This window comes from Nicotiana sylvestris, chromosome 9 (assembly GCF_000393655.2).
Source record: "Nicotiana sylvestris chromosome 9, ASM39365v2, whole genome shotgun sequence".
NCBI lineage: Eukaryota > Viridiplantae > Streptophyta > Magnoliopsida > Solanales > Solanaceae > Nicotiana > Nicotiana sylvestris.
In genome coordinates, this window is record NC_091065.1 from 21,984,711 (window position 1) to 21,998,290 (window position 13,580).

Consider the following 13,580-nt stretch of genomic DNA (forward strand, 5'->3'; position numbering starts at 1 on the left):
TTTTCCACGGCTCTCTTCAAAGTCCAACAGTCATCCATGTCATGCCCTTCTGCCCCTGAGTGATCGGCGCATTGGGTACCGGCTCTGTAAGCGGGTGATGCTGGGTTTTGCCTGGTTTGAGGAACAGGATGTAGCAGACCCATTTGAACAAGGTTTGGTAACAGGCTGGAGTAGGGTTCACCCATTGGTGTAAAATTTGGCCTTTTGGGTGGTTCATGAGGGTGGAAATTGTTTTGTGGAGGCCGGGGGTTGTAGTGGTTTTGGTAAGGAGGCTGGTTTCTAAGAAATGGAGCTTGTTTCTGGTTGGCTTGTTGTTGTGGCTGGACATAAGGTTTAGCATTCATGAATGGGTATGGTTGAGGAGCATAGGCTATGTATTGGTGGGGGTAGTAGTGTTGTGGGTTCTTTCTGAGAAAAAGGATCTAGGAGTACGGTGTTTTCTTGCATCCGACACTACCATAGATGTTTCTTCCTTTTTCTTGCCCTTCGCCATTCCTCCAGACCCACCCTAAATGGCTTGGGAGTAGCTTTGATGGCGGATTGGCTTAGAATTCGGCCCATTTTCAACCCATTTTCAATCATTTCGCCAATCTTAATGGCTTCAGCGAACGGTTTACCCATTGCGGACATCATATTTTGGAAGTAGTCAGCTTCTTGAGCTTGGAGGAAAATTGTGACCATTTCAACCTCAACCATTGGAGGCTTTACCCTAGATGCATGCTCACACCATTTAACTACGTACTCCCGGAAGCTTTCCGAGGATTTCTTTTTCAAATTTGTCAACGAGTTCCTAACTGGAGCGATATCAATATTGTACTGGAACTGCCTGATGAAGTCTCTAGCAAGATCATCCCAGATGTGCCAGCGGGATATATCCTGGTCTATGTACCACTCAAATGTGATGCCAACCAGACTTTCTCCGAAATAGGCCATGAGTAATTCTTCTTTTCCACCGACTCCTCGCAGTTGGTTGCAATATCTCTTGAGGTCAGCAATAGGATCGTCGTGTCCATCATACTTCTCAAATTTTGGGGTTTTGAATCCCAATGGTAGGTGCACATGGGGGAACATGCACAAGTCGGCATAGGATACACTTTTTTGTCCACTCAGGCCTTGTATGCTTTTGAGACTCTGTTCCATACTCCTCATCTTCCTCACAATCTCTTCTTGCTCAGGAGTTTTGGTGGTCTTTTCTTGCCCCGCAGTGGACTCAAATTAGGGTGGCTGAGGGTAAGTATAAGTGGGAAACTAATGAGGTTCCATCTGAAAGGTAGGTGTTTGGAAGGTGAAAGTCGAGGGATCAAAACTAGGCCTAGGCAGTGTAGGTTGTGTCGTGGCCGAGCATGGAGGAGCGGTGAAGATGTTTGAAGCTGCACCGGAGATGAACACCTGGGGGCGAACCTAAGAAGGTGTTCCCACAAAATGAGCTGAGATAGTTGGATGTCCTAGTGGGGTATTTGGGTGACTGATTGGAACATTGGAAGTACCACCTGATCTAGGAAGAAGCTCGGGGAATCCTTGGATTACACATGGTGGCTCTCTTCCATTTGCCCAAGCATCTCACATTTCCATAACCCGAAGACGCAGGATTCTGTTTTCTTCGGCAGCTGTCGATTTTGAGGTCGGGATGCCCGAGATTGGGCTATCATCTGTGATGGGAATTGTTGGCAGAGTCATTTCTGAAGACATTTCGATCTAGTAAAGTACGGGTGTGAAGCCAGGTTACCACGAAAACCAACCACCATTCTATAAACACCCTGGACTAAGAGTAATAGCAGCAAAAGATTAGTTTGACACAAATAACAGATAGGTAATCGCACGTTGGGGTGTGATGCACCTATACAGTTAAAGGTATTTTTACTTGTTTTGCAACGGTTGCATGCTTCATCCCAGCTTTACTTATTTTTTTCCGTTTTGCTTTACAAGGTGTTTTTTTTGGGTTATGATCGAATCCTATATAGATTGCCTATGTATCATGACCCCGCATGAATCAGACCAAGCATAGTTCTGGGGGCTATAAAATGTAAAACTAAATAACAAAATATTTTGGGATTTTCAATTTTTCTCATAAAAGGGAAATACTTTGGATTACAATGATTCAAAACTAAAAAGAAAACAACAGACTCCAACAACAAGATGAAAATATAGACTCAAGAACTGACTAACAGAAAAATAAACTAACAGACTCCAACAGAAAAGAAAGATACAGACTCAAGTAAAAATCAAGTATACATTAATACTCCTGGTGCCCGCGGGACATCATTTGGTCTTGCCATGGGCCTAAATGCGAGATCCCCTTGCAGTCGCTCCAAATCACTCATAACTTGGCGGACAAAAGTCATCACTGCAGCGAAAAAGATTGTACGAGTCATGTCCTCGCACGCTTGGCATTTCATGGTAATGTAACCAGCGATGGTTCTAATCCAATCTCTAATTCAGCCTTTTTCCTGAAGCAACCGCCCTATCTGCTGATTCTGGGCTTCTAACACTTGAGAGTCATGAAGGTGTTGATCTTGCAACTGTTGCATTCCTTCCTCCATTTGAGCCATCAAATCATAACAGTGTTCCCTATCAGCTTTGAAATCTTTAGCCCGCTTGGCTGCCTCATTCTTGAGAGTGGTTACCTTTCTTCTTAGGTTAGTGATGGTCCCATCATAGTTCCTCTTCATTTGTTGCACATCATGTGCCCGCTCTTCTGCCTTCTTTGTCCATTGTGCCTGGATTTTCGCTAGACTGGCTTCAGACTTTTCCAGGTCTTCTTGACACTCAAAGACTTTCTTTTTCGGACCGCTTATAAGTCTTTCATCAGCCCGGCTTCTTTCCGGGTTTCTAGCAGCTATTTTCATTTTCCGGATCTGAGCTTTGAGGGCCTCATTTTCCTAAGTTAGTTTTTTCTTTTCTCCCTTGTCTGCGGCGGCTTGAACACCATTTTCAAACTGAAGCTCCATGATTCGCCTTTCAACTGGCTTATTTTGGCCCTGTCTTGTTTTCTTTGGTCAACCAGTCCCATTGCACCTATTCCCCATCGGTGAACTGTTGGACGTGGGGTCTCTTTGTGGGCCTTTCAAGAATCTGGAATTTTTTGCCGAACCAGAGAATGTACTTAGGGTCCACTTCACCCCTAGCTAGATTTCGCACCATGGTCTTAGGTTCAAGAAATCTACATTCATTCCACACTTGGCGAATTTTCCCTTCTGGAAATGCGGCTTTTAGGCCCAATTCAATGACATGTTTACTCAAATCTTCATCATTGGGGATGGTTTGAAATATTCCTAATTGGCGCAAAACCTTGTGTGAAGCATAAGGTTGGATGCTCTGGATGCCCATCAAGAGGAGATAACACACTTCAGCTGACATGTACACTACTTCGGTGGAAGGAAGCCATCCAAATGCCCACTCAATTTTATCGTCTGTCAAGGATCTCAAATGTGCAAGCCAAGCTTCAGTACCCTTGGGGAATTCAATACCTGCCACTCGTCTTTCAAATTCTTCAATACATCTCAAACCGGTCAAACCGTAATTCATATACCCAACCCGGTGGCTGAGATGTTCTTGCATCCATAATTGTAGTAACAGATTGCAACCTTGGAAGAACTTTCCTCCTTCCCGATAGATAGTCAAGGCTCGGTAGATTTCAGATAAGATTAGAGGAACCACAGTGTTGTTGGCTTTCTTGATTGCAACATCGATCATTCCCACGAGACCTATCTCTATATTATCATCTTTTCGCGGACAAGCTACAACACCCAAGAAGGCTACCATAAAAGCTAAACCCCACGTTGCCTCCCATTTGTCTTTATTTCCGGTATGGGTTAGACCAGTGTTTAGCTCTTCAAAACCCTGGGGGTTACCATATCGATGATACAAGAACTGGAGCGTGCAATACCCTTCAGATAAGTTTCTGTCCCGAATATCCCGACTAATACTCAGCAAATCTAGAAATATGTGGGGGGATACCGGTCTTGGTGCCAATAGATATCGACTTCTAAAGTTTCCGTTAAGGCCCGCATAACCTGCAACTTCCTCCAATGTAGGTGTGAGATCAAAGTCAGAGAAGGGGAACACATTGCGAGTCGGGTCCCAAAAAGGTATTAAAGCTTCAATTATGTCCAACCTTGGCTTGATGTTCAATAGTCCGACGAGGCCTCCCAGAACTCTTACCACTGTTTCTCTACTGCCTTTTCCTAGATCATTCCACCACATGTGAAGCTGTAAGGGGATCTCTTTAAGGACTGTGAAGGGTTCAATTTCAGTTGCGTTCATCCTACACATTTATTAAGGTGTTTTAGTCACTCATTTTGACCCAAAAGTGATACCATTTTTTTTTCAAAATTTTACTTTGAAAATAAAACCCAGTTTTGCAAATACAGCCTTTCAACACTTCGGGGAAGAAGATTTTAAGGTTGTTCCTGCTAACCGTACAAAAATGACCAAAAGGGGCTATTCTTGCAAAAATAGCCTTCCGACGCCTTTTTTAAGGACATTCGGCTTATTTTAAGCAAGAACGGCATCACCCTACTTATTGTGACAAAAATAAAATTTTGTTATTTTTGGGCTATTTTTGCAAAAAGGAAAGTTGGACCCGATGAGGGTTGCCTACGTATACCACATCTGGTGAGAATCAAACTGGCGTAGTTCGGACAGATTGGATGAAAATAAACCAATTATTTTTCAAGCAGAAAATTTTTGTCAAAATTTTGGCAGAGTTTCAGCATATTTTTGGACACTGATTTTTCAAAACAAGTAATTATCTCTCCGAGCCCTCACATTGATTTTTTTTTTTCAACTTTTCTCCTATTATTCATAAGTCGTTCATCATGCAAATCCGAAGCAAATAAATGCACAAGTAGCAAGTAGGATGCATCAGGATGGTCTTTTCATTTCGGGTGCACCTGTCCTAGACAGACCCAACCCCTGTGTTGAGTCTCCTAAGTCAAATGCACGTGATGAAAACAAACGTTCCTACTAGGGATCCGGCATGAGGCTTTATTATACTAGGTTTAAAACCTGGTTTTATTGTTCTAGACCTGGCTTACCCAAGCGGACAACTCAAGCCGAAGGGGGGCAGCGTACCGGGAATACAGAAGCTTCACCGGCTTAGCAACTTGTCCGAACCTCGTTCTAAAATGGGATAAGACTCTAGACAGAAGAGAAGCCACGCTAAGTGCACCCTTCGCCATGATTTAGAAGACTCAGAGAGAGGAAAGGTTTCGTAACAATTTATATACAGTTCACAAAATATCAAAAGCGGTAAAGCATTTAGCACATTAGGCTCAAACATGTAGAAAAATCAGATAACAGATAAAGCCAATCATAACAGCTATTCTAAGCTCGAATTCTTGAACCCTGAACCAGAGATTCTGGGTTCGAGTCCCTAGCAAAGTCGCCAGAGCTGTCACACCTCCTTTTTACACTACCCGAAGGTAGCACAAGGGAGTTTTTCCAATTTAAGTGACATTCTTCGAAATGAGATTATTTATTCATTAAATTCAGAGTCGCCACTTGGGATGGTTTGTTTTCTGGTGTCCCAAGCCACCGGTTTATTTTAAAATGCCAAATCGAGGAAATTTCAACTTTCCTTTTGAAGTTTGTGAACTAGAAATTCTGAATAAGGAATTCTGTTAACCCGAGGGAAGGTGTTAGGCACCCCCGGATTCCGTGGTTCTAGCACGGTCGCTTAAACAATTATAATTGGCCTATTATCTAATTTTAATACATGTTTTAACCTATGATTCCATTTTAAACTATTAACCGCTTTTAATTAATTTTAAAGAAGATTTAACGTCATTTAAAACATGTCATCGGATCGCGCCACATGAAATGCACCCGCAATCTGAAACACATTTTTTTTCGACGTTGTAAGATTTAGAGTTGGGTCACATGAAATGCACACCCGAGTTTAGGAAGGTAATATTATTAAAATGCGTGCTTAAAGCAACTACGCATTTTAACTTTGCGAGGGCCATGGAAATTTACTAAAATGGCATGCCTCGAGTTCTAAGTATTTTAAAAGAAATAATTAAATGAGGGCCACGCATTGAAGATTTTATTTGGTGCGGCGCACCTCAATTCCATTTTAAAAGGCTATTCAAACTAAAGTTCGGAGGGCCATAGACTATTTGTATTATCTAATATGGCTCACCTCCAATCTAATTTTGAGCTAGTCTAGCCTAATTAAAGAGAAGGCCCAAAGGAACTCAAGAGATATTTTATGTTAAAGTTAAACTCAAAACGGGATAAGTAACAAAGATCCATTTCCCTTTTTAACCGAGCCCAATAAAGTACTGTGGCTGGGGGGGACATCGACCTTAAAAGATTTGGGCCAAAACCTCCATAGCAAGCCCACCTCGAAAACAAAGCAGTCGAAGGAGGGGAGTTCGGGATCAAATCCTTTTGATGGTAAAACACAAGCAACAAATTGCAATAAATCGAGATAAAGCAAAATCTATTTGGATCTAAGCCCAAAACACACGCACAAATTGCCATTCGACTTCTAGATTTACAATTGCTTTAACATGGAATAATAGACAAGTAATTTGATCGAATACTCCCAAATCAAACATTCATCGGTTCATCATGCTTGACATCAAACTATTAACTAACTTTACAAACCACCGTGTGACTCTTAATTTATTTAAGACCTTGGCTTAATCTATGTGAACAGCAAATGGAATTCTATGAAGTGACTTAATGAACAATCATGAAAAGCATACTTAGTCTAATTTTAGACCCATACCACAGTGATCCATGTACTTTTGGTTTTAGCCTATTACAGAAACCTTTGCACATTTAGACAAGCCCAAACCTCATTCTCAAACCAATGCATACATCCAGTTACATTAAGTACCCAGAGATTGGTACCAATTAGAATAACAATCATAAAACTTTACTTCCAAAAGCAGGCAGTCACCGTTTTAAATAGAACACAATCTGATTCTCAAAACTAAAATGATAAGCTAGAGATCAAAACAACAGAGCTCAACCACATGACTGAATATATGCATACTAAACGTGTGAATGGCTTAACCAACAGTCCATATACACAAAAGTCTCAAATGTCCTGAGTTACTTACGCACTAACAAACTATCAGACCCCATGTTTTCCATCAAGACAAGATGCATCATGAATTTCCCATGAAATATTACACTACTACAATATCAAAATGAACAGGCCAGGCTAAATACTATTACACTACTTCACTAACTTCAGAAATTGTAAGTAAATATCTAACATTTATGATTAAAGGAAACAGTATTCGTTCATTGAATCTTCAGGCAATTACAACTTTTACACTTGCATTTCTTCTTTCATAGAATTAAGGAATACCTGGAAGTGAACAAAGATAAGAAAATGAAGTATCAGCAGGTGCAGCAGTAGAAATCAGCACCAAGACAACCAGCAAAATATCTCCAAACCCCATAAATGATGTATAACAGCTCAGTATATCAAATTTAACCAAACACAGCCCAGCAAAACCTTAAACCAAACTTGACGACCAAGTTCAAACCATTTCTCACTTGGATGAGTTAAAATAGTTTTAGAAGTTAAAAAGAAATCAAAATCACAGAAAATTAAATGAAACAATAACTTTTCTCCAATTCTCAGCCGTTTTCTTTTTTTGTTCTGGATTTTTCTTCTCTTCTCCAATATGAATTAAGCTGCAAGTAACTATGCCTTTATAGGCAAGTTACTAGGGCAGCAAATATAAACTAAGCTTTGCACTATACCCCCTTTCTTAATTTCCTTTTTTTACTATTTAGTCCTTGATTTTCTGACTTGGTATCCAAGTTAGCCTGATTTTTAGTTTCTAGGAAGTTTCTTAGGTGGTTATAGCAAGATTCCCCTAAGTGACTTACCCAGTTTACCCTTATTACCCCTGCATTTTACCTTGAAGCCCAGCCAGACTTTGAGTATGGACTGTGAATCCCCAAACGAGGCTCAATGTTTCAATAAACATGGGCTCAGACTGAAACCAAATAGAATTCCTTTAACATGAGGTCCTAGAATGACCTCAGAGCCCAAATAACAAAGGTGAAACCCAAACACATTCAGAAAACTTAAAAATCAAACAAATCGACTAATTAATGATCACAAATAGGCGGGGAACTAATTAAACTAATAAATTAAGCTAAATGACCAAATCAAAAGTTCTAACAGGACAATTAATAGAACTAAGCAAATCAGAAAACAAATTAAAAGAGAGGAAAATAACAGATGTGACACATAGATGATTTTGAAAACAAAAATGAATGGGACTTACCAGCTAAACTTGAAATCAAAACTGAGGCACTGATTCGACCCAACACAGTGGCAAACGTTTGTTCTTGGTGAAGAACAAACAAGTGTCACTATCTTGTGCCAAAACCGACTTGAAACAACCGGAAAAATTCCTAAAATGATTTGCATGCATGATTCTGACTTTAGGCTCTTAGAGCTCGACTCTTTGATTTGATATTCGAGGAGTTCCAGAGATGTTCGAAGGAATCTGAGTGAGGATTTGGAATGAGAGAGAGAAGACGGTCCTAGGGTGTTAATTTGGCGGTGGTTGGTGGTGGCGCCGCCACCCTCAGGCGGTGGGATTTCAGGGTGGCTACTAGGATTTCGGTTTCGTCTTTGGAGAGGGTGAGATGAGAGATGAGAGACGGGGTAGGGGTACGGGCGTTTGGACAATTATATATCAAGTGATACGCCAGTTCCGGACCGTTGGATTAAGGAGATACAACGGTCGCGATTGAATGCATACAAAACGGGGTCGTTTTGGTTATGGGGGTGATAGACCGGGTGAGACGGGTCTGGGCTGGGTATTTGAGTGGTTTGGACGGGTTTCAGGTGCAAAGGTTTGGGCTTGGGGTGGATTTGGACCAAATTGGGTTTTTATATTAAGAACTTAATTTCTTTTTTTTTTCTTCCTTTTTTTCATTTTCAGATTTTTGTTAAAAACAAAATTAAAAATAAAAGGCCAAAACCTGATTTAAATTCAAAAACTAACTAATTGCTTTTCTTAAAAATTAATTAAGTCCTAATTTAGAAGAAAACTATGACAATTTCAAAAAATTAAAAGTTGAAAATGCAAAATAACTATTTTTGTGATTTTCCTTTATTTTTGTAATATTAAATAACTAATTATCCTAAAAATATAAAAAAAAAATAGGTCCTAAATGCAAATGCACTATTTTTGTATTTTTCTATGAATTATATAAATTAAATATGCATACAAAAATGCAAACAACATGAAAATTATGCAATTAATTCCTAAAATTCAAATAATCAAAGGAAAATCCTAAATTTAAGAATTCTGTAGGAGTAAATCATGCGAGGCAAAAATCACGTGCTCACACTGCTCAAGCTCTTTGCCTTTCGACTTAAGGCATCAGCCACCACATTAGCCTTCCGGGGATGATATAGAATGGTGATGTCAACTCTAACCATCTTCGCTGCCTGCAAGTTTAGATCTTTCTATTTGAACAGATGCTATAGACTCTGGTGGCCGGTAAAGACCTCACAAGGGACATCGTATAAATAGTGCCCCCAAATCCTCAAGGCATGAACAATAGCTGCCAATTGCAAGTCGTGGACCGGATAATTCTTCTCATGGGTTAACTGCCGAGACGCGTAGGCAATCACCCTACTGTCTTGCATCAACACCGCGCCAAGGCCAACATGTGAAATATCACAATACACAGTGTAAGACTCTGAACCCATAGGTAACACCAACACTGTGGTTGTAGTCATAACAGTCTTAAGCTTTTGAAAGCAGGCCTCACACTCCTCGGACTATCTGATAGGAGTACCCTTCGGGTCAATCAGGTCATAGGTGCAGCAATAGATGAGAAGCCCTCTACGAAATGGTGATAATACCCGGCCAAACCAAGGAAACTCCGAATCTCAGTAGCTGAAGACAGTCTGGGTCAATTCTGAACTGCTTCATTATTCTTCGGATCTACCTTGATTCCCTCACTCGACATCACATGACCCAAAAATGCCACTAAATCAAGCCAAAAATTCACACTTTGAGAATTTTGCATACAACTTCTTCTCTCTCAAGGTCTAAAGCACGATCCTCAGGTGTTGCTCATGATGTTCCCGACTGCGGGAGTACACCAAGATGTCGCTAATAAACACAATGATGAATAAATCAAGATATGGTTGGAATACATTGTTCATCAGGTGCATAAATTGTTGGTAGGGCATTGGTCATCCCAAATGACATCACAAGAAACTCATAATGACCATGCCAACTCCTAAAGGCAGTCTTCAGAATATCCGGATCCCAAATCTTTAGCTAATGGTAACCTGACTGCAAATCAATCATTGAGAACATTCTAGCACCTTGTAGCTGATCAAATAAGTCATCAATACACGGGAATGGATACATATTCTTCACTATAACCTCGTTCAACTCCCGATAGTCAATACACATGCACATAGAACCATCCTTCTTCTTCACAAACAAGACTGGAGCACCCCAAGGTGACACACTAGGCTGAATGAAACCCTTATCAAGCAACTCTTGGAACTGCTCCTTTAATTCCTTCAACTCCGCTAGGGCCATACGATATGGTGGAATATAAATAGGCTGAGTGCCCGGCAACAAGTCAATACCAAAATCGATATCCCTATTGGGCGGCATGCCTGAAAGATCTGCCGGAAATACATTTGGATAGTCTCTCACTACCGGAACTGACTTAATGGTAGGAGTATCGACACTGACATCTCTCACAAATCACACCCCTTCTTAACCATCCGATGTTCCTTAAGGAAGGACACAACCTTGCTAGAAACGTACTCCACAGTACCTCTCCACTCCAACTGCGATACCTGGCATAACTAATGTCACCGTCTTGGAGTAGCAATCAAGAATAGTATGATAGGGCGACAACCAGTCCATGCCCAAGATTACATCAAAGTCTACCATACTTAGCAATAATAGATCAACTATGGTCTCAAAACCACCAATAACAACTAAACACAACTTATACATATAGTCAACAACAATAGAATCTCCTACAAACGTGGACACATAAACAGGATAACTCAAAGAATCACGAGATATACCCAAATATGGACCAAAGTAAGATGATACGTATGAGTAAGTGGAGCCTGGATTAAATAAGACAGATGCATCTCTATGACAAACCAGAACAATACCTGTGATAATTACGTCTGATACAACCACCTCTGTCCTACACGAAAAAGTATAACATCTGGCCTGGCCTGGCCTGCCTCTCTAGGGCAATCCCTACCCGCCTAACCTCTACCCTAGCTGGCTATGCAGGTAGAGCGGCAACTGGAGCAGTAACCACGGCCTGTGAAGTCTAGGGACCCTATGGAATACGTGGAGCCTGCGTAGTCGGTAGAGGTGTACCCCTCCTAAGTCTGGGGTAGTCCCTCACCATATGACAAGTATCACCACACTCAAAACAAGCTCTTAGTGAGCGTGGCTGCTAAAACTAGCTCGGGCCTAGTCGCCTGGACTGACCGCTGAAAGCACCCCGTGTAGGAGGTGCACTAGATAGTGGTGGTGCATAATGGGCAACCTGAGACTTGAAAGTAGATGGAGTACCACTAGAAGATGGAAGTGCTAAATGAACTGGACGACTTACATAGCCCTTGCCATGACGGGCTGCAACTAGGGAATGGGCACCACTATATCCGCCAGAATTTCGAGGCCTCTTGGCTTCCCTATCCCCCCCCTCTCTCTCTCACGGCCATGCATACCCTCCAATCTCCGTGCGATCTCTACCACCTATAGATGTGGGGTATCTTTCTCCAACTCTTGATCTATGTTTAATCTAATATCATAGTTGAGCCCCTCGATAAATCAACGTACCCACTCTCTGACTATAGAAACCAAGGTACGTGCATGTTTGGACAACTTACTAAATCTGACAACATAGTCTAACACTGTTATGGTACCCTGGCACAGCTGCTCAAACTTCGCACGCCATGCATCCCGAAGGCTCTGGGGAACAAACTCTCTCAAGAACATCTCTGAAAACTAAGCCTATGTGAGTGAAGATGCATCGGCTGGGCTACCCTCCTCGTAAGCCCACCACCACTGATACGATGGTCTCAATAGCAGGAATGTAGTAAAAGCAACCTAGCTCGTCTCCACAATACCCATGGTGCGAAGAATACATTGACCTTTCTTTAGAAAACCTTGTGCATTATTTGTAGATAGGCCGCTGAAAGTAGGAGGATGGTAATTCTTATACCTCTCAAGTCTAATCTCCTCCTCCTCAGATGTTGCTACCCTAACCTCAGGCTGAACTGTAATAACAGGTTGCACTGGTATAACCTTATCAACATGGACCCGCTACTCTAGGGTATGGTCTGTAGGAGTCTGGGCTCCTCCCCCAGCCTGAGATGTGGCTGGTTCAAGTAGAATCAACCCCGCCTGAGCTAGCGTACGAAACATGCTCAAGAACTGTGTGAGGGTCTCCTGAAGTGTAGGGGTGGGAATAGGCGTCTCAGGTGCCTGCCCACCAACTGGAGCTACTGGTGGCTCCTTTGTCACAGCTCAAACAGGTGTTTTGGCTACACCACGTGCCCCTCCTTGGCCTCTACCCCCAGCCCGACCTCTCCCGGCTCAAGCAAGGGGCGTGGTTGTTTGATCGTCGGATCCAGCGTACGTGTCCTCACCATTTGTAAGAGGATAGGAAGACAAATATTCAGAACTTCGAAGCTAACAAATTCGGATGATAAGGAATCAAAGAAGTGAAGTTTCCTAATAGTTCCATAGCCTCTCTAAGATAAGTGCAGACGTCTCAGTACTGATCCACGAGACTCTACTAAACCTGCGTATGGCTCGTAACACCTATGAACCTAGAGCTCTGATACCAACTTGTCACGATCTCAATCTCCCACTGTAGGATGTTGTGAGGGCACCTAGTCTCTAAGACTAGGTAATCCTAACCTACATGAAGGAATAACTGAAACAATAGTATAACTTCAAATTTAAACCAACCAACAATCATAAAAGAACTCCACAATACAGCTGACATTAACTTTAAAACTAGTGAGATTGAGTCATAAGCTCTACATGAGTATACTGAAACATCCCTAATGCATCACTATATAAATAAAGACTATGCAATAGAAAACAAGGACGGATGGTGACTCCGAAGCTTGCGAATGCCGGCAGGTATACCTTGAAGTCTCCGATCTGGAAGCTCTACTAACTAGTGTGTAGCCTGGTATGAGGTACCTAGATTTGCACAAAAAGATGTGCAGAAGCGTAGTATGAGTACACCACAACGGTACCCAGTAAGCATCAAGCCTAACCTCGATAGAGTAGTGACGAGGTCAGGTCAAGACAACTACTAGAATAAGAAAATGAATTTGAACAAGTATAATACAGTCTAAGCATGTGAACGAGGAAAATAAGGCAATAAGGAAATATAACAAGATAGATTATAATTGAATAAAAAGCAATAAATGCAACAAGTAAGGAACACATAATAAGAACATCAAGGAAATAATCGGACAAATACAAATGAGGTAAATGAGAGATACAACAAGAATCACAACCGAGGTACCGCCTCGTAATCTCATTTCACAATCACAACCACAATCTTTA

The 13,580-nt window shown here is 41.5% G+C and overlaps 1 protein-coding gene across 1 annotated transcript; it reads right to left on the bottom strand.

Moving 5' to 3' along the window:
- Positions 1-453: 453 nt before the first annotated feature.
- On the bottom strand, positions 454-1,149 carry LOC138877327 (uncharacterized). The gene has a single exon (XM_070156927.1). It carries the CDS (start codon positions 1,147-1,149, stop codon positions 454-456), a length of 696 nt encoding a protein of 231 aa, XP_070013028.1.
- Between the last annotated feature and the right edge of the window lie 12,431 nt (positions 1,150-13,580).

Coding starts and splice junctions, on each gene's coding strand:
- LOC138877327 (XM_070156927.1), bottom strand. CDS start 1,149: ATGAGGAGTATGGAACAGAGTCTCAAAAGCATACAAGGCCTGAGTGGA.